The 20,671-nt window shown below is 45.2% G+C and overlaps 1 protein-coding gene across 1 annotated transcript in view; it reads left to right on the forward strand.

The window, feature by feature from the left end:
• The window catches only part of LOC119442466 (high affinity cAMP-specific and IBMX-insensitive 3',5'-cyclic phosphodiesterase 8B), a 41,103-nt gene extending 21,454 nt beyond the window's left edge, over positions 1-19,649 (forward strand). The window contains exons 11-19 of the mRNA XM_037707362.2: positions 2,133-2,306; positions 5,672-5,729; positions 5,831-5,972; positions 7,574-7,769; positions 11,131-11,261; positions 16,502-16,727; positions 17,424-17,585; positions 18,017-18,146; positions 19,204-19,649. Of these exons, the coding sequence (XP_037563290.1) occupies positions 2,133-2,306; positions 5,672-5,729; positions 5,831-5,972; positions 7,574-7,769; positions 11,131-11,261; positions 16,502-16,727; positions 17,424-17,585; positions 18,017-18,146; positions 19,204-19,289 (1,305 nt within the window). The 3' untranslated portion in view covers positions 19,290-19,649. The remainder of the gene's footprint in view (positions 1-2,132; positions 2,307-5,671; positions 5,730-5,830; positions 5,973-7,573; positions 7,770-11,130; positions 11,262-16,501; positions 16,728-17,423; positions 17,586-18,016; positions 18,147-19,203) is intronic.
• Positions 19,650-20,671: the final 1,022 nt, after the last annotated feature.

Raw genomic sequence — 20,671 nt, forward strand, 5'->3', positions numbered from 1 at the left:
TTTTGTGAATACGGACCCACAATTGTAGCGCATCATCACGCTGTACAAGCCGTGACTATCGTGCAAAAATTACAGAACTGAATACAAGCATCAAAGATTAGCACATATCCTCTCGTAGGTGACAGGCTGATTTTCTTATAGACGCTGCTAGAACAATCGCTACGGAATATTTGATATGGTGAGTGCGTTTTTTGCAACATCTAAAACAAGAGGTTAATGCAAAAGGCGCCAAGTACAACACACCACTAAGGACTCGTTCTTTGGTGATGTACTCCGAATGGCCACGGGGCGGGCAGCTAATTTATTCACTTCTCCGGCTGTCATTAGTGAAACATTTGCAAAGCACGGCAGTAGCCATGGTAATATAGCATCGAATTTGCAAGCGGCTCTCCAGCTCTCTATTTGGTGCGAAGGCATATGGGGATTTGTGTAACTTTCACGTGCCACGTTGAAAAACCAATGTATTCGTAGCATATTTTGGAGACCAAACTGCAAGGATCATTTCGGCATTACTTTTCCCCAAATATTAACTTAAGCACTTATTACTGGCTTCAATTTCACAATTACTTGTACACTAAGCTTGTTCAATAAAAATATAATTCAAGATCGCATACATAATTTCACAAGTTACAGGCAACTTATGTCCTGCAATCACCCTTCACCCCCTCCCTCCCCCTAAAAAAAGTGAAGGCAACACATCTTTACCGCCACGGTGTTCTTAAGATTACATTAAAATAAAATTCGCTAGAACTTTTCGTATACGCTATATCGCACATCAGTGTCATGCGCTTTCCTAAAGCGCATTATCTCTGTTTATTTTTTATCATTATTTATACGTGCTATGAACCACTTCAGCGGTCCAAGCAGGAGGGGCCTTGAGCCGCACAAAAGAGAACAAGAACAAAAGACAATCAAACATTCAAAAGAAATGCAGGAAGTAAATAACATATACTTGGACAGTATATCTAACTGCTGCAAAAGTGACACTTCAGTTCGTGCACAAAATCATTATCATCAGATACTTTCAGGTAATTCGTTGCGCTCAGATACAGTTTCAGAAAAGAAACTCTACCTAAATGTACTTGTCCTTGTGAAAATTGACCCATAAGGAACGAAAGTGCTTAGACCAGAGTTTTTTTTCAGCTGTCGCACATCCTTTGACCCCCTGACCGGTCGTTCAGGGACGACTTGAAAGATCTCCCCACCCTCAGTTTTCTTGCAATTATATGGACACCAAGCGAATTCTCGCTTGGTGTCATCGCCGTGGCACTCCGCATTTATTTAGGTATGTGTATGCTATATACTAATCCATGCCGTATATGCGGGTTATATTGCTATACTATTCAATCACTAAAGTTGCTCATATTAGATCTTACGTTCCTGACTAAATGATTACTCAGAATTTTGAGGATGGCAGCTCACAGACAAATGTCATGATACATGACATTCACCGCGCATGCCTTTTATATATCTTCTCAGACTGTTAACATAAGTGCTAAACAATATCAGTGCTCAAACCTGAAAGTGATGTAATCTTACTGGCAAGGCTATTTACGCGCTGCGCAGTGGCCTTTGCGATGTCATTACAGGCCCTACACTGGCGTGAAGCTTTTAAGGGTACCAGAAATTTTTGTTCAACCGCGTATGTCGCGTCCGCATTAGTCATACCCCGTATACACCGTCCGAGAAGGTCAAGTGCAACGCCATAAACCTAGCTATCGCAGTCATTGCTTCGCCCTTCGGGCGAAACTGCCAATTTTTTTTTATCTCTAAAGCAAAGTTTTGCACTCCAGACGTCGTGCTGACTGAAAAACCGAGATCATTTCGTATGCACTTCACTGCGCAAGAGTGGTTAACAGTGGTTTACAACAAGGAACGTCGCTGGAGCCAACGTTTCGGCAAGGAGACTTGTCTTAACGTTACCTCCAGCGACGTTCCTTGTTCGACCGCTGTTAGTCACTTCAGTCTCGTTCAGATTACTTTGTAAGAATTATGTCACTTACAATGTACCAATAAGAAAACTAGATTCATGTATTTAGATTCTAAGAAACGAAGCCACTTTCCAGGAACTGGGAGCCTAGAAAAATGATGTGATCCTCTGCTCTTTTTATGCCCAACTAACGTGTCCACAGGTCGTCAACATGCTGATGGCGACGAAAGAGAACAGCCAGATCTCCGTGGCCCAGTCGCTGGACCGCGTCATCGACATCCTGCGCTCTACCGAACTGTACAACCCGCAACTGGGCGCCTCCCTGGCAAAGGCCGAGGACCAGATGACCTCGGACCTTGTCGCGGGACTCTGCTCTGTACGTTAACATATTCGTTAATTTTGAGTTCCGTTCTCGCAGTTTAGACCTCACTATTCTTAGATGTAGAATCTCTATTCGACAGGTAACGTGAGGACCACGTTGTGTTTTGTAACAACGTGACGCTACACAATGTAACGCTTGAGAGAAGCTCGATGATTGTCTTCCTTCAGTTCTAAACGAGATGACTGTGTGCCGCGCTGACTGTTTTTGCGGCCAGTTTTTATTGTACTGTTAAGTCTAAGATTGTGAGGGCGATTACCTAGCTATCGTGGTAGTAGAGCTAACGTAGGGATGTAACGAAAACGTTTTCTGTGTACAGACATTTGGGTGCACGTTCACTCACCCTAAATGGCTGAAATTTGTCCGGCGCTCACCGCTACGGCGTCCGTCTCAGCCGATGCGTGAGCTTTGGCCAAGTGATATGAGTAGCTCGGAAAGCTTACCGGCACCCTATTCCATCCTGTGTACTAGGCGGACTTCAGCTTATCTGCAGCTCGCATTGAGCACGACTTATGGAAGGTGATAAAGGCACAAGCAACACCATCTAAATCTTATACAACTGAGTTATATCTATTCGACTAAGCTAAAATGACAAGTGCGGTATCATTTGTCGTTGTCTTGAATACAGATAGAACCACGCCCACGCTGTAAGAATGAGCAGGTGTAGTGTTACATATTTGGGGAAATAAACTAGAAATAAAATGCATGTCACTGTCACTATGGGCCACGAATTCGACCCAAGCGCGCTAAATGAAATCCTAAGGATTACTGACTATATGAGTATTCCTAGAAGGATATCCTGGAAGAATATATATTCTTCCAGGATAGGCGAGCAAGGCAAGCGTCGTAACCACTAGGCTATCCAGCCACGCTTGCAGAACATGTATGTATGCGAACCATATGATTGCGTTCGAGCGTCATCGTCTTCGTCCACAGCTGGCGCGTTCGCACGCTCGTGCTCTGCGAGGTGAAGAGGTTTTGCGCGCTATGAGAGCGAGAGAGAGAGAGAGAGAATTTTATTGCGATAGCAATTATATGGACACTTCAACCGGATTTCTGCCGTCGCCGTCGCCGTCGCCGTGAGGTTCCCTATAGATAAAATCTTCGCCGCGCGCCGTATGCCCGAGCGGAAGCGTGCGGGGACGCGCGCTATCACGGAGAGCGAACGCACTCAATCTCCCACGCGCAAGCAAGGAAGCGGGAAGCCAGCGCCGGAGGGAGCGGGGGGGGGGGGGGGGGGGCGTACTTCTACTCTGCCAACAACCGCGCTCGTCGCTCGTCCGCACCGTCTCTTATCTACACACGGCTCTGACCTTTATGCGTCGTGCATTCGCCGCTCAGTTTCCGTTGAAGCGATAGACCGCACGTACCTTCGCCTGCTGCTGCGGCGTATGCGCTTGCTGCCAGCGTTTTGACGGTCGTTGTCTGCAGTCATTCAGTGTGATATATTTATGTTTGCTTGTGCGCGCTCACACCACGCTTGTTCATTCAGTTAGTAATAGTCGGGCCACATTTTTCCAACGCACGCTACACATGCAATGCAGCCCGGATCGGCAGTGCAGCACTACAGGTGTGTACCTTCACACGCGCTGCCCACAGGAGGCGCTTCTCATCAACACCACCGTTTCACACGCGCCTTCTCGTGGTCATCGAGTCTCTCTTAAGGTCTACTTACGCCGCAGCACACCTGCTTACTTAATCAGCTCATGTTTACTACAATTCATATTGCTACCAAAGCCGCTCACCTTACTTCGTATGACATTGCTGTGTTGCTATCGCATTCATTGCTTCGCCCTTAGGGCGAAACTGACATTTTTTGTTTGCGGCGTCTGCTCTGGCTCAGACACAGGGATGTTTACTCCGCAGTTCAGGAATTTCCTAAGGACTCCAACCGAGTGCCCAGTTCAATTCATATTATTTCCTTTTTCTGTGTGTGCTTTTCAGTTAATAATTTGCCTACAATTATTGCTTTAATTTTAAGATGTCCTTTCAACCTTCAACATCACTTACTAAATATAAGTCCTAAATGTTTCTTTTTGTTAACAACTTGTAACGATCCGCCTATTTAATGGCGAATACCCCATAGGGGGTATGAGCCATGAGTTGGATATATGCGACAGCAACGACTTCTCTAACGATGTTCAGGCAGACGCGGGTGCAACATATCGGCGCGGCGCAGAACGCGCGACGCCCAGTCAGCTACGAAGCGTTATCTTGCACCCGGGAGATTTTTAAGGGTGCCCTATTCCGTCTAGTGAGGCAAGCGTCCGTGGACTAATGGTTAAAGCATAGGGCTTCTGTGGTAGAGGTCTGCTGTTCGGATCCGGTCGTGGGACTACTTTATATATATATATATATATATATATATATATATATATATATATATATATATATATATATATATATGGTAGAGGTCGGTCCACCGACCGAAACTGTTGGGAAATAATAAACCTAAGATAACCGTGAAGTTGTGCTTCTTATTTTCCTAAATACGCTTGGCCCATTGAAAAATCCAGTTACTACTATATATATATATATATATATATATATATATATATATATATATATATATATATATATAATATGCGGAACATCACCGCGACATCGAAAATTCGTCTTGAGTGTCTTACATAATTGCTATCGCAATAAAACTTCACAGCTGAAAAATTTAACCGTGTTAGGGGTGGCCTAACCTGACGATCGCCGCCAGACCGGGGCAGTCGTTATGCGAAGTGACTTCTTGGCAGAGGTATGGCAGAGTATTCAACTCCAAGCAGAGCCGGAAGCTGAAACGATTATAAAACAGATACACTGCGCAGATCCGCAAGGTGAAAGTACATTTATGAAAGGAAGACTGGCCGTTCACCTCGGCAGTACATAGCAATGTCCTGAATTAATGTCCCTTCTGAGAAACGCGCATGCGTTTTCCTTGTTTGTCATTCTCGTAAACGAGGTGGATGTGAAGACGTTTTCCTTTCATAAGCAATGTTATTGGCTGGCGCATTGGTGCTCGTCTCGTTGGTTGTCACAACTGGCCGGCACTCGTTCTCATGAATAGTTTTTTTTTCTTTTTTTTGTCAACGAGAAGCACAGTGTGACACCCTGATGTTACTAAAATGCAGTGCGCAATCGGGGCACGGTAATTGGTGAAAACGCTCGCCCCTTGACAGTTGTGAAGTACTATATGCTTCTGCGGAAGACCGCCAGCTGACTCTTATTGGCTTCCCTGGTCCAATTAAAGGTCACCGTACTCGATATTATACGAAAACGAGGGCTTGGTGCGCAGCAGTGTGTCCGGAGAACATCGGGTGCGGCCGTTTTGACGCACAGCGCGACGACGCTTTCTTGCTTCTCGCTCGCAGACGGGCCAGAGACCAACGGGTGTCCGGCGACTTTCTCACGAGACCGCGCTGATGAAAGGTATTGTGCTGCTGCGTCCATATAGGACACCGGTCCGCAACGGTCACGTAGCCGTACCAAGTCCTTATGTGCGGGGCCTGCGTCCCGCTTGGTGGATGCAGTGAACGTGGTGAAGGCGACAACGGTGCATGCCTGCCTCCCGCCCACCCTAGGCGCAGCGCCTTCCAAGATCGAAGAGCTGCTCGAGAACGACGTCAAGTGGGATTTCGACATCATCGAGCTGGAATCCCACACAGCACGCCGGTGCGTGCACACATTTCATGTCCTCGACTTCTGCATGAGAACCTTGAGGTTTTGGAAACGAAAGGAATGCGCATTGCGCTGTTGGTTCACGTTTTTAGTAAATGCGCTTTTCTTGCACGTTCTTTTTGCGTTTTTGCCATGCATAGTATGCATATATCATCATAATCAATGCGCGGACATAGTTTTTGGTCGATCCACCTTGTGGGTATGTGCCATAGTATGGAAATCACCATAATCAACACGTATAGCGACCATCTGAAAAAGCTAGTTGGTGTTGGCATAAGAGAGGTGTACGTGTGATTGTGGCCTAGTGGTTGGAGTATTAGGCTGCTGCGCAGGTGGGGTAGAGGTTCCAATCCCGCCGCCAGAAGCACTTCCTCTTTATTTTCACGCCACGTGTGCATATAATCGTCTGAAAATTTGAGTTCTTATAGTTCGTGCTCTGTGGAGTGTGTGTCCCATTCCGTTGTGAAGCTCTTGGTACTATGCAAAAACAGTGCGCTTGTTAAAAATAGTGTGTAACCGACTGGCCCACATTACAGCGTTACAAGTTTTCGTCGTAACGTTGGCCGTGGCTAACCGGCATACGCGTTGTCAGCGTGACATAACATTCTTGACAGAAAATTAGAGAGCACAGTTTTAATGCGATTAACATTCCTATAGCCTACTGCGGTCACTTTGTGTCTATTTGGCCTCTTTACGCCGAACATGCGTAACACGGGTTCATCAAGCACAGTGCTGCGCCACAAATGCCTCGCGCTGAGCGAGGGATTATTTCTCAGCACACGCTGGCGTGCCACCGGCACAATCTCGAAGGGCATGCAAAAGGAAGCGAGACGTCGCGCGCGCGCCGCTAGATGGCGCAGCATCCAGAGATATAAGCGCCAGATAGTAGGAGCCCCGCTGCAGTGCACGGCTCACAAATGATGCGTTTCGGCGGTGGCAATACGGTATGTTTGCTTGAATGCTTATCGCATTAATGACGGCACTCATCATGAGATTGGTTCAGTCGGAATTTTTGTTTTCTGGAAAGGAAACGCAAGCAGGACAGATGATTATTATTTGGGGACAAGTTGCACTACAAATTTGGTAAACGTTTTTTAGAGAACTTGTTGCCATCGTGCATCAGAAAGGAACAGAATGACGTACCTGGTTCGCCAAGAATAATGGCGATATGTGGCCAAATTTAGCAACGACTCGCTTCCGTCAATTATAATATACATTGCTCGTCACCCGCAGCGCCGAGTGGTCGATCCCGGCGATATAATGACATCGTGCCAGCCGAATGATAAAGGCCAAAAAGAAAGATGAAAAGTGTCCTTGCAAAAATCTGCAAATTCTGGTGTAAGAGCGAATTACAGCAAATGCTGATGCTGGACGTATTATTAGCGTAAACGGCCGGGCATTGGCAGAGATAATTTACGAATGAAATGCTTGTATTCACAGAAAAGTCCATCCGCCATAAATCTTATGAACAAATGCGATGTCGTGATGTCGGACATATAGCGAAAGTGGCCGGCCGCTTGTGAACGAAAAGCACTATGAATTCGGCCCTTGGGCCAGATAAGCATGCGAATAGACCTGCACGGGGTTCTACGCAGGCCGCTCACCTGGCTGGGTCTGTCAGTATTTGCCAAGTTCAGCGTGCACACCAGCCTGGAGTGCGATGACACCATCATCAGTAACTGGTTGCAGCTCATCGAGTCGCACTACCAGGACAACCCGTACCACAACTCAACGCACGCGGCAGACGTTATGCAAGCTACGGCGTACTTCCTGCTCAGACTGAGAAACAAGGTATGGTGCATGGTGCGCGTGACCTGCTGTAGTTGCTTCAGCGCGAATTCCGATGCTCTCAAAAGGTGACTGTATTTGCCACTAGGAAAAACAAAAGGTGGAACGTAAGATCTCGCACAAGTGTGCGCTGTGCCGAGTACGAAGTCGCCGGGTCTCTTGCTGAGCATGGCGGGCCATAGGTGGGCCCACAGAGTGCTTTTGTTATGCCTGCACTATCATTGTCTTCAGTTAACTGTCGCTGTTCCCAAGCAACGTTCATGGGTAGCTGCGAAACATGTTGCATAGGATCACTTCTGGTCTCAGCGGGCAATCAATTTCAGTGGTTGACAGCATCTTCCATGCGCCTGAATAACGTAACCCGTTGAATATTATAAGCGTTTGGGTTCTTCGAATACAATAAAAAAAATGGCCGGCTCTCTGCAGTACATTGGGAATGAAGTGCAGGGACGATGGCCCTGATGGTGCATTCGCTATCATTATTCATTTATTTCTTCATGCTGCCAACCCTTTGACAGGTTTATTACAGGTGTGGGGTTTTGAAAATAGAATACACGTAAACAACAATAATTGGCACGAGTAAGAATAGAGTTGGCCGAAGTCCAAACAATAAAGAAGGAAGAGAAGGCGTGCATATTGCTGGTGTAAGCGTAGTTGTTCGCATAATACAAAACATAAACAACTTTCTAAATTAGACAATAAATACAATATAGTGAGCACATATACAATAATGAGACGAGCGTCATTAAGAGAAAACACATTTACAAGGAGAGGGTATAAATACGATACGCTTACAAGCTCATCAGTGCGTATAAACTAAACTGTTCTTTTTACCACTTCTGGAAAATCGTCTATCGTATGCTGTTGTACTATAAGCCGGTCGAGACCATTCCATTCTCGTATGGATCTAGGAGAAAAAGAATAATAAAATGTGTTATTGTTGTCACGAATATTCTTGAAGTGTGAAATCATGTAAGTCACGTGTTCGTCTTGTTTTCTTAGTTTCAACGTATCCTGTGTGGTATCTTTAACCAGTTGTGGAGTAACATGCATAAAACTTTAGGCGATGAAGTTTAGCCCGACTTTGGAATGTAGGTAATCCTGCATGGGGACATAAAAATTCTGTCGGGGAACCCAGGCGTCAATAGTGGTGAAAAATAAATCAAATTGCCTTCCGCTGCACGTTTTCAAGCGTGTTGATACCACTACTTGTGAATGGGAACCAGATTACGATATAATTCTGTTGGAGAATCCAGGCGTCAATAGCGGTTAAACATAAATCAAACTGCTTTCCGCTGCACGCTTTCAAGCGTGTTGATACCTAACACGCTACTTGTGAATGGGAACCAGATTATATTACCCTATTCTAGAAGCGGTCTCACAAGTGTGATCTATACTAAAAGCTTAGTGTCATGGTTGGCGTGGCGTAGCATCCACTTGAGGAAAAACAATTTCATTATGGCTTTCGCGGCTATGGTTTCCACGTGCGCTGTCTAGCTGAGATTGAATGAGATTATAACGCCAAGATATTTGTGCTGGTTTACGTTATGGAGCTTGATGTTGAAACCGTAAGAAAAGGCTAAGCTTGTTTTCTTTTTTTTTTTGTCATTGACATCGTGACTGTTTTATCTGGATTAACCACCATCTGCCAATTAGAACACCAGCGTGACACTTTGTTCAGTGCATTATTGAGTTCAATTTGGTCACTTCAGTCTTTAACCTCACTATACGATACACAGTCGTCTGCAAACAGCCTAATGTTTGCATTAATATCGGTGGTCAGATCATTTATAAACAACAAAAATAATATCGGTGCCGAGACGGATCCCTGAGGCACGCCGGATGTGACGTTTAATGTGTCAGAAACATGATCACTGCATTGTACAAACTGCTGACGGCTGGACAAATAGCTACTAGTCAAACGAGTCACTTCCCCATCCCCAAGTTTGCGAACCAGCTGAAAAACTAACTTTTCATGGGAAATCCGGTCGAACGCGTTTGAAAAGTCCATAAAAATTTTATCTACTTGAGTGTTCATTAATACCTTGAGCAAAGTATCCAACAAGTTGCGTCACGGTAGATAGGCCCCTCCGGAATCCATGCTGGTTTTGGTGCCGCAAACCATTGTCCTCGACAAACTTTGTAATGAATTTGAGAATAATATGCTTGGAAAGTTTGCAGCTGGTGCAAGTTAAGGAAATAGGCCTGTAGTTTGATGGAATTGTCTTATCACCAGACTTCTTATCACCAGGCATCTGTGAATCGCGGATAGATTTTGTAAATATGAGGCAAAGATCCTTAATAACTTGCTCTGCATACCGTTTGGGAAAAGTGTTCGCTATCCCATCTGGGCCACAGCTCTTTTTTTTTTCCATCGAGGTTTAACAGCAGGCACAGCATAACACTGTTATTTCTAGAGTTCCTAACAATTTATTTCTGCTAGATGAGACGATCGGCGAATGCTGCCATTGTGAACACCGACTGGAAGTAGCGATTCAATTGGTCCGCCTTGTCATTTGTTTCCAATGAAGGGGAAGCCTTTTGGCCATTATATTTACAACTTACATAGCGCCAAAACTTAGCTGGTACGCGAAGCTTTAATGAAGTTTGCTAGAGGGGTACCAATAAAGTGCATTTTTGAAGAGCGTATTTTGCTGTTCAGTATTTTGGATAAGGCGGATATCTGGCCAGTATAATTAATGGCTATATAAGCAGGACTTTCTAGCTTTCCTTAACCTTTAGACTTTATTTTTCACATGAATTATAAGGGCGACCGCTTTCGTTCTAACCAAACTGAAACCAAGTATCCCAACGTAGCTTCCGATCCTGATCAGGTTGAGAAGTCGCCTAGATGGCCTTTGGGATTAACTATTCTGCACTTCCACTTTCACGTAAAATGAAGTTGCCTTCTTTATAGGAGGAACCTAAGTCTAGAAAGTTCGGCACGCTGCCGATCATCTTTGAAAGCTCTGTGACGGTAAAACGGCTTACATAGTTATTAGTAACCATTTTAAACATTTCAAAAGTTACAGCAGCTTTGTCAGTTGACCACTCCGTCAAAAGAGGGCGAGGGTTTTTAGCTGCGGCACGCTGGTGGTTTTCGTCGCAACAGCAGTCACTGGCGTTGCCATTGACGTTGCGAAAAAAAAATTTCGCAACGTCAGTCGCAACGCCAGTTGGAAAGACTTTAGTGAGAAGAAAGTTTCAAGTGTTCAGCGCTCTTGATGAAATGATTTGAACTATCGGCTTAGGAATTATTTACAACTGCCACCGCTCAAGTTCAAGTGGGATTGGAATTTTGATACTTCAAGCTTTCACGATTATTGCAACACTATTTCTTTGACTGTGCTGTTCTCGGCTGCAGGACATATTCGATCCACTGGACGAGGCCATTTGCCTCGTGTCGGCCGTGATCCACGACGTCGACCATCCCGGGAGGTCAACACCATTTCTCTGCAACTCCAACCACGAGCTGGCAATTCTTTACAACGATTGGTGCGTGCTCAAGCCTAGCGCGCCTTCTCTAAATCATTCAACGGCAGCCTCTACACCATGCAATCACTCAACACAAACAATATTTGTCGTGGAAAAGCGACATGTCCACTCGAGTGTGCTGAGATGGCTTTGAAATTGCTACTCATCTATCTCTAGCACTGCGGAAGGAATCGTTGTCATTTTTCGTCATCCTTGAAAGTTCCTCTAAAGAAAGTGCGGGTACAGAAGACAGGTAAAGAGATAACTAACTCTGCAAAAAGTGCAGTATAAACGGAATCACAATGAAGGGGAGATATATGCGGCAAGTACATGTCTCCTTGAATTCTGTTCATAGCGCGATTTTGCAAATTTTATTTACCCGGCTTCGATCGGTACCAACACGCCGAAATTCGCAACCTGTTAAAAGAAATATTTCGCCTGGACCGTGCGAGTGTATAATTATATATGCAAAATTTATACTTTACCAGCGGAGTTTGAACCCCTGCAATTTTTTTTCTGCACACTTGTCATCTGCTGAGGGTGCAGCAGTTTCATAAGAACTGTCGCTTTTGTAAAGCGTGCTGATTGTTATAACGAAAAAGGAACGAAGGATATATGCGGACGCTCGACTCTCTTGCGCCCCTTTATGTTGTTTTCCTCTCATGGCTCTCGCATTTCCTGCATTCCGGCTTCGCACGTAGCTAAGCGCCGCCTGCAGTCGGTCTAGTTGCAGAAAAGCCGGCAGATCCCACGCCCTGTGGGAATCGATGTTATGCGAAGCAGTGTGCGGGGAGCCTACCAAGTTAACGAAACGACCATGAGAGCACCAAGACGTAGGCGGCTCTTTTATGACATACATGACACGCATTTCATGACATTCATGTCATGAGTCCTCAAGAGTCCCTTTAGCTGCACCTAAAGGACATTAAGGTGAAAGCCATGGTCATGGTCATGACTATGACTTCGACCATCATCGTTTAGCCTTTTTCTTCACTTAGCACCACATCCAAACCCATTCCACTGTTTTCGAGTGTTAATTTTTTTTCGCTGAGTCATTCTCATTTTTGCTTAGTCATGCTCATGACTATGACTTCTACCAGCATCCTTTAGTGTTTCCTTCACTTAGTACCCACGTCCGAACCCATTTGAGTGGTTTTTGAGTGTTAATCTTTTTCGCTGAGTCATTGTCATGCCCTACATGACGTGCATGTCATGACCTATCACTTATGTTCGTCATAACACTCCTAGCTGTCATACTATGCCAATTTTAGTACCTACCAAGTTAACGAAACGACTATGAGAGCACCAGGACGTAGGCGGCTGTTTCATGACCTACATGACACGCATGTCATGACATATCATTTATGTTCGTCATATACTCTTGTCATAGTACGCCAATTTTGGTACATACCAAGTTAACGAAATTACCATGAGAGCATGAAGACGTAGGCGGCTAGATAGATAGATAGATAGATAGATAGATAGATAGATAGATAGATAGATAGATAGATAGATAGATAGATAGATAGATAGATAGATAGATAGATAGATAGATAGATAGATAGATAGATAGATAGATAGATAGATAGATAGATAGATAGATAGATAGATAGATACTGTCAAAATAGCAAATGTTCGCCAAGAAATGCTTCACATAATAGTACGAGAGATGCCGCGATGATGATGATTAATTGGCATCCCCTTTGAAACAAGGCGGTGACAGTCACTTAGCCAGTTTCAGTTAATCAGGAATGCTATAGATGCTTTTCACTCTAGCATTTTATTGCGACAGCAATTATATGGACATTCCAAGTGCATTTCTGTCGTCGTCGTGATGTTCAGTATAAAGTCCAAACGCGATAACATCGTCGCCGCGCGTCGTACGCTGTATGTGCGAGTGAAAGCTTGCGAGGGTCAGCCAACGATTGCGGCTCAATCTTGCGCGCGAGAGAGAGGAATGCCTGACGGAAGCCCGCACGAGGGGGACGTTATACTTTGGCGGCTGCTGCTGACGGCAGAGTCGCGCGGGCGCCGTATCTTGAAAGCGATCTGCGATGTAGACGAAGTGCGCGAACGCGCAGGTGTCATCTTCAAAGCGATCTGCGATTTAGACAAAGTACATACGCTGAGTGCTGGTAGCAGTGGGTGAATACGCTGTGCTTTCGAAGTTTGGTTCGCGTTGAAGTGAGGGACAGCACGAAGGTCAATTCGCTCGCTGCTGCAGCCGAGCTTTCTCACTCCAGCGTTTTGATAGCGAGTTTCCGCGGTCATCGAGCGAGATGTGTTACTGTTTACCTATGCGCGCGTGACAGTGCTTGTTCACTTAGTTAGTAAGCGAATGTTTACAACTTTATACAGCCGATAAAACTACTATTCTTACTTCGTATAGCTGTCTACTAATTTGCTATCGCAATCGTTGCTTCGCCTTTCGGGCGAAACTGTAGCATTTTTTTGCACTCATCTCCCTTAATCGTTTTTTCTCTTTTTCAAAACTTCTCTATCTACTTTGTACATCTACCTATACCTGTAACGGATCCGGTCATATTGATATCTTCCCTGCTTTTCTTTTTTCAACAATACTCTAAATTTCAGCAATACCTCTAAAATTCAGCAATACCTCTCTTTCTTATCTCGACTGCTGACCGGTTGATGCTTCCGTATCTTCAATAAAATCGCTACTACTACTTTATGGAAGGTGTACCTTACCTACGGGTCTCAGTGGGTGAATACCTTCGCATGCCATTATGATGTGCTGAGCGGTCACCGGATTTTTGCTGCAGCATACACGTCTCATCTTGTTGTGAGTATTTGCTCCGGTATGTTTTTGTCCTTAGGCAATCGGCTCGAGCTTCAAATAGCAAGGCACTGTCCTTTGTGTTATCGTGCAGTTTTTCCCTTTCTCCATGGTCTTCTTTGTTTCCATTTTTTGCATCCTTTTCACGGTCTCTGTGTCTCTCACTTTCTTTTTGATGACTCTTGGTTCGTCTTCAATGACCCGTTGCCAACGTTCTTGACCTCTTCCTCCATTCTGTGTCCGCGCTTTTCAGGTACAGATAATTATGTACTTATTGAGCGAAAATATTCGCTCGATATACAGGGTGTTTCATTTTAGCTGCACCAATTTTTTAATTGCCTGTGGCAGATAGCACAATTATAATCTTTGATCTAAACTATTCGATGAGGCGGCCACTACTTCCATGAGAAATAAAAACGCCTAATTGAATAATTAACTTAATTACGCTTATTAAATTTTAATTAATTATTTTACGGCACATCTTTCAATCTACGAATTATAGCCGCTGAGTTCGCAAGGCGTATCCACTTGGAACAAATTCTCAGGACTGAACCAGTTTCGAGATATTCAATTTCAAAGTGTCCGACAAAATGCATTGGTGTTCCAGTTACTTTTGTGCTTCAATGCATAAAACAGCGTTATCCTCAAAAAGGTGACTGGAACGCCCATGCACTTCGTCGTACACTTTGAAAATGAATATCTCGAAACTGGTTCAGTCCTGAGAATTCGTTCTAAGTGGATACGCCTTGCGAACTCAGCGGCTATAATTCGTAGATTGAAAGATGTGTTGCAAAATAATTAATTAAAAAGTTAATTAACGTGATTGTGTTAATTATTCAATTAGGTGTTTTTATTTCTCTTGGAAGTAATGGCCGCCACATCGAGTAGTTAAGATCATGGATTATAATTGTGCTATCTGCCACAGGCAATTTTTAAAAATTTGGTGCAGTAAAATGAAACACCCTGTATTGTCGCGGTGAGTCGGACGTCCTCGATTCTAGCGCCCATCGGTGTGTTCTGTTGAGTCATTCGGCGGGCTAGATTTGTGTATAATAAAAGGCACATTAAATGCCCTTTTGATTGTTTGCAATACTGTGTTGCACATGGTTCTTTTGTCCCAAGAACACGTTTGAAACCCCACAATGCCAAAGTATCCATAAAGAAAACGAAGAAACTTGGCTGCGACTTGCACGCAAGCATGAAGCAAGCTCAATTGGTGTGTCACTGGAACACTGCTTTCTGCACCCGTGAAAAACATTGATATGATGAAAACTACTCAAGGGGCCTGTAAATGTGGTGTGCTGGGGATATCGGGCAACTAAGGAAGGCAACCCTGCAGCCGTGTGCAAAGAACCAAAGAAGGCGAGCAATCGAAGTTATCGACTGAGCCAACTACTGAGCTGATGTCGCACGGCTGAAAGGAAGCCAATGGTTCCCTAATCATCCTCGAGTACTTTCGATGTGTTTTTGTAACCGAATGTCGATTACAGACATTCGGTTTGTAAAGTTTATTATTAGTTTATTAGTTTTAATTGTATTCGCTATATTCAGCACGAATGCAACTACGAAAAATGGCCGACTGAAAATGAAACAGACAATGCCCCATCGCTGACCTGGGCGAGGATATGTGGCGTGGATGGCGAAGTATAGACGTCAGTGCCAAATGAACACTGAGGTAGGCACGAAAGGATCAAAGAGCATGATCGCGCGTTGGAACATGGTAGAGAATGACAGTTTCGTTCTCTGCGCGCGCGACCGCATGAGGTGGGAACAAGCAGACGAAACGGAAGTACACCTGTCTTGCGATGGTACGAAGTAATACAATGACAAGCAGACATTCGGTTTGTAAAGTTTATTATTTCTCTAAACTTTAATTCGTCTGTTGAAACAATAGATCAAGCAGATAGCTGCTGTTGCCTTGAATAATTCTCAAAGCCACGTGCTACTGTGAGTGACGTCACAGCACTTCGAACTATGTAGGCTACACTATAATGTAGGCGCAATTGTGCGGATGACGTCAACTCTCCGGCTGGGCGCACGACGCCCACGAGGGGAAGGGCACACGACGTGTGGTTTGAAATTTCGGCTGTTATCGCGGCGCGTAGCGATGTAGTACTTTGCAGACACGATCGTTAGCACGCATTGTATGCACTGCGCTTGTCAGCTCGAAATGGCCAGAGCTGGTGAGGGGCCCTTTAAAAGAAGAACAGGCAAAAAGTGTTTACAGGCCTGTATTTGCGCGCCCTTGCTATTTGGCGCTGCTATTCTGCGCCGCACTCGCAAAGGGTATTGCCAAGAATTTTTGCCACTTGGGGCCACAGCCATGTAAGCCTACCAAGGTTTCTGTCATAGCGAACAGTACCACAGCTGATAGGTTATACCGCATGAGTGGCACAGTGCAACAAGTCTAGAAAATCGCTGCTGTAATGTAGAAAGCCCACGACCTCACGAGTCCTTTCCCGTGCAGTTCGGTGCTGGAGACCCACCACGCAGCATTCGGGTTCAAACTGACGCTGTCGGACGAGAAAGTCAACATCTTCCAGAACATGGAGCGCGACGTCTACCGCTCGGTGCGAGCTTCCATCATCGACATGGTGCTGGCCACCGAGATGACCAAGCATTTCGAGCACTTGTCCAAATTCCTCAACGCCTTTCAGAAACCCTCCCAAGACGACGAAGCATTTGGACCAGAGGTGACTGGCAGTGAAAGCATTAACTGGAACCCTCTTATAATAATTTCCAAATTTGTACATTTAGCAAGCCCCTACAAATGTCTATCGAATGTTCACCAGCCCTGGTTGCTCAGTGGTTATGGTGTTGGGCTGCTGAGCACAAGGTCGCGGAATTGAATTCCGGCCACGGCGGCCGCATTTCGATGGGGGTGAAATGCAGAAAACACCCGTGTACCTAGATTTAGGTGCACGTTAAAGAACCCCAGCTGGTCCAAATTAATCCGGAGTCCTCCACTACGGCGTGCCTCATAATCATATGGTGATTTTATCACATAATTTAACTATCGAATATATACTACAGTTCAGCGCGGTACAGTTGCGCTAATGAGGTCAAAACCACGGATCAGTCTAAACCTACTACACTCGCCAGTTCTCTACGGAGAAATAAAAACTGTTCTTGCTCTTCGCCCGTGAGAAATTAAAAATGGCTACTAGCAGTGGTGTGCAAAATTTTTACAAACAACGTGCTTCATTTTCTCCACGTATCAGCCTTTAAAACAAGTAGGGTGGCTGATGAGGCGTTTTAGCAAAGATTGTATCTGACAAAGATTTGACGTAAAGATGATACATGACGTGGCTGAATCTGGTCTTCCGTAACAGCCTTAGGGTTAGTAGTACTCTTAAACCTTTTTCACATGCTGCTCTGGACACTTGCAGGGCACGCAAGACCAAGGGGAGTTTGGATCGCTTCGCTCGCCTGAAAGCGTGGTGCTTATCAAGAGGATGCTCATCAAGTGCGCTGACGTCTCCAACCCAGCCAGGCCTATCGAGCTGTGCATACAGTGGGCGCAGAGAATCGCCGAAGAGTACTGCTCCCAGGTAGGTATACGCAGCAGTCGTCCTTTCCATTTCACATTTATTCATGTTTTGTTCATCGCAATAGATGATAAAGTGCCACAAGCCGAATCTTCGTTTAACAGAAAGTTCACACTGGCCAGTCCGTAGCACGAAGCTACGAATGAAACCAAACAGGGTTTTGGTCCGGGCATTGAACCCTGACCAACAGCTTTTCGAACACAACTTACTAAGGCAACAGTGAACAACCTTTAGAGTAGCGAGAACATTCGACTTGACTAGCAGTTTTGAAAAATAGTAATAAACTTTCGCCTGTAACAAGCCTTGGCCGATTCTTTTGAAGCAGCTTGTGTCATTATGGTTTATCTTGGCTACATCTAATGTCATCCGACGATTGCGCTGTTTACTCCAAAACACCGTTTTATCGGCTTTGTTACACGCATTTCGTCACGAAGACTGATGAGGAGAAGCGTCGTGGACTTCCCGTGATGATGCCTGCCTTCGACCGGGCCACTTGTAGCATCGCCAAGTCCCAAACCGGGTTTATCTCCTACTTCGTGCGCGACATGTTCAAGGCATGGTCAGGCAAGTTGACGTCACTGCCGTGTTTTTTTTTTCTCTGCACTGTCACGTGCGCGTGTTGGCGTAAATGGAGGCACGGCGGAAAGAAGAACATAGGACAGGCCTTGACTGACAGCTGACATGACACTGTTGTAGGTCGGGTGGTTGTAGTCCTTCTCTTGAGTGAGCAGTTCTGTGACATCTAGGCATTGCAGTCAGAGGGCAGGTGAAATCGTGGAAGCGTACCACATCAGGAAAAAGTCCGATAATTGCGTATCAGTACAATCGTTGTTCGATTGCGAAATAGATGTGCTCTAAGGTGTTGTTGGTTGAGTGCATGCGATCACTGGTGGGCCTTTTTTTTTTCTAATAAAAATGGGAGTTGTCAGTCGGCGCCTTCCCGTCTATTTCGTTCCGTTTGCGCTGTCTTAACAATGAACGGTAATCAACTCGCCCACCTGTCTAATTTGCGACAATACTGTCATGTGCGGAAAGGTGATGTGCAGAAGGTCAGTGTCGGGAGACTTGTCACATATCCGACATTTCTAGCTGCCAGTCGCATGACCACAAGGACTCTGGACTATTAAAAAATGGGGTAACTTCAAACTCATGTGCGCGCACTCGAAATTGTAACGACAAGGATAGGCTTAATAAACTTGGCCGGACAACATAGCGCTAGGCCAGTAACTGCTGTCCCCCCGCCCACCCCCTGCACCACTGCCGCCGTGTCCATGCCACGATCTTCACTGGGAACAGCAACTGGAGTTTGCGGCGCCTCCGTGAATGCCCTGAACAGGACAAAAAAGTGGCCGGTCAGCTTGTCATGGCACTCCGCTGTAATCCGTCTCTGTATACAATGCTCTGGCATAAAAAGCGCTTCAGAACAAGCGTAAGCCATAATCCGACTGCTGCAGAGGTGCAGTGCAGAGCGCAACAATTGTTTTAATACGATAGTAGCTTGGTTTTTATTCGCCTATGTTATTCTCCGACTTCTTTGCTGAAATCTGAATTAAAGGGAACGCCATTATTGTTGTGTGCTTGATAATCTCACGAGCTTACTCATCTTCCTCCACGCACGCAGACTTCGGCGAGTTCCCCGAGATCGTGGACATCATAGAGAAGAACTTCATTTATTGGAAGGACAAGGAGCCGTCAGTATCTCAGTAAGCGAGTCACACATGCTCCCTCCGTGGCCGGCTAACCGAAGCAGCTCGGGAGACTGCACTCAAGTGGACAAAAGCGGCGAACACCCGTTCACGTCCCATCGAGTCTCCGCTGTCACCACAGACTGTGAAGCTGCCTCACGTGGCCGTTGCATCAGGACTGAAGCAGTGCCGAGATGTGCGCGAGCAAGACGACCGAATCGCCACAGCTGCGTGACACTTGGCGTGCCCATCACCAGCCTCGCGCGCCGCTTTTGACGTGGTTTGCAATAATAAGGTGTGCTGTGCGCAGCATTTTTGCACCTGCATTTCGCTTGGGGACCATATTTGTATTCCCCTTGTCTCTTGAATCTTTAAATGTCAGTGACAGGTCAAGAGGGCTGGCGATGTCTGTCCTCCATTCCCATGAGCATCGCGCATACTAGCAGACAGGCTGTTGTGGGGACGAAGTCAAAAGTTCACATGCACAAATGCTCGCATGCCCAATACCCGAAGACGTTGAGAGCTGGTTATGTGAGGGATTATTCTAACCACCACGGTAAATATTTGCTCATTGTTCTTACAAAAATTCACGGTTATTTTGGATGCACATTTTGCCGTAAATTTTACGGGCAACAAGTTTACACATTTGTACTGTAATATTTACAGTGTATATACAGTAAAAATCGGAAGGTGCTGTTATGCAGTTTTACAGTACAGGATTATTCCATTTAATGTTATATGTAAAGCATACACTCTGTGGTATTTTTTTAAATTTACACCATGAAGGCAGGGCTTCCGTAGAAATTTGTTCTGTTAATTTTACGCGTATTTTTGTAACTGCGTAAATTTCACGGAGTATCCTAGTTTCATAATTCTGTGTTATGTACTGTGCATCTTACTGCCACCAATTAGCAATTTTCTTAGATTTCTCAACAGGTTCGAATTCGGCAGCCTTCAGACGGTACAATATTCCAAGCTTTCTCTGGTATAGGAAGTGTTCTGTATGGTCTTTTTTTATTTTATTTTCTTACAACATTCTCATCGTCATGCAGTTACATTTTTTCACACTGAAATGTTTGCTATATCGCGCATGATATTACGCAGGGTCACCTTTATAATTATACCTAGTATTCGCCTCGCAACAACAACAACAAAAAAATGTATTTCCACAGAAATTGCGTCGGACTTCCCCACACGTTTGGTTCAAGCTACGCATATCTATTAATATTACAGACACGGTGTGTCATGCATAAGTGTACATGCAAAAATTTGGTGTAAATAAGGTCACTGCACACGTAGGCGCACATGAACTCTGAACAGGGTCACGTCGAGCAGAACATGGAACGACAGAAACACAGCGCCGAGGAGGGTGCGCTTCCACGGGATGAATAAACTTCCTCCGCC

Source organism: Dermacentor silvarum, chromosome 2, assembly GCF_013339745.2.
Source record: "Dermacentor silvarum isolate Dsil-2018 chromosome 2, BIME_Dsil_1.4, whole genome shotgun sequence".
Classification (NCBI taxonomy): domain Eukaryota; kingdom Metazoa; phylum Arthropoda; class Arachnida; order Ixodida; family Ixodidae; genus Dermacentor; species Dermacentor silvarum.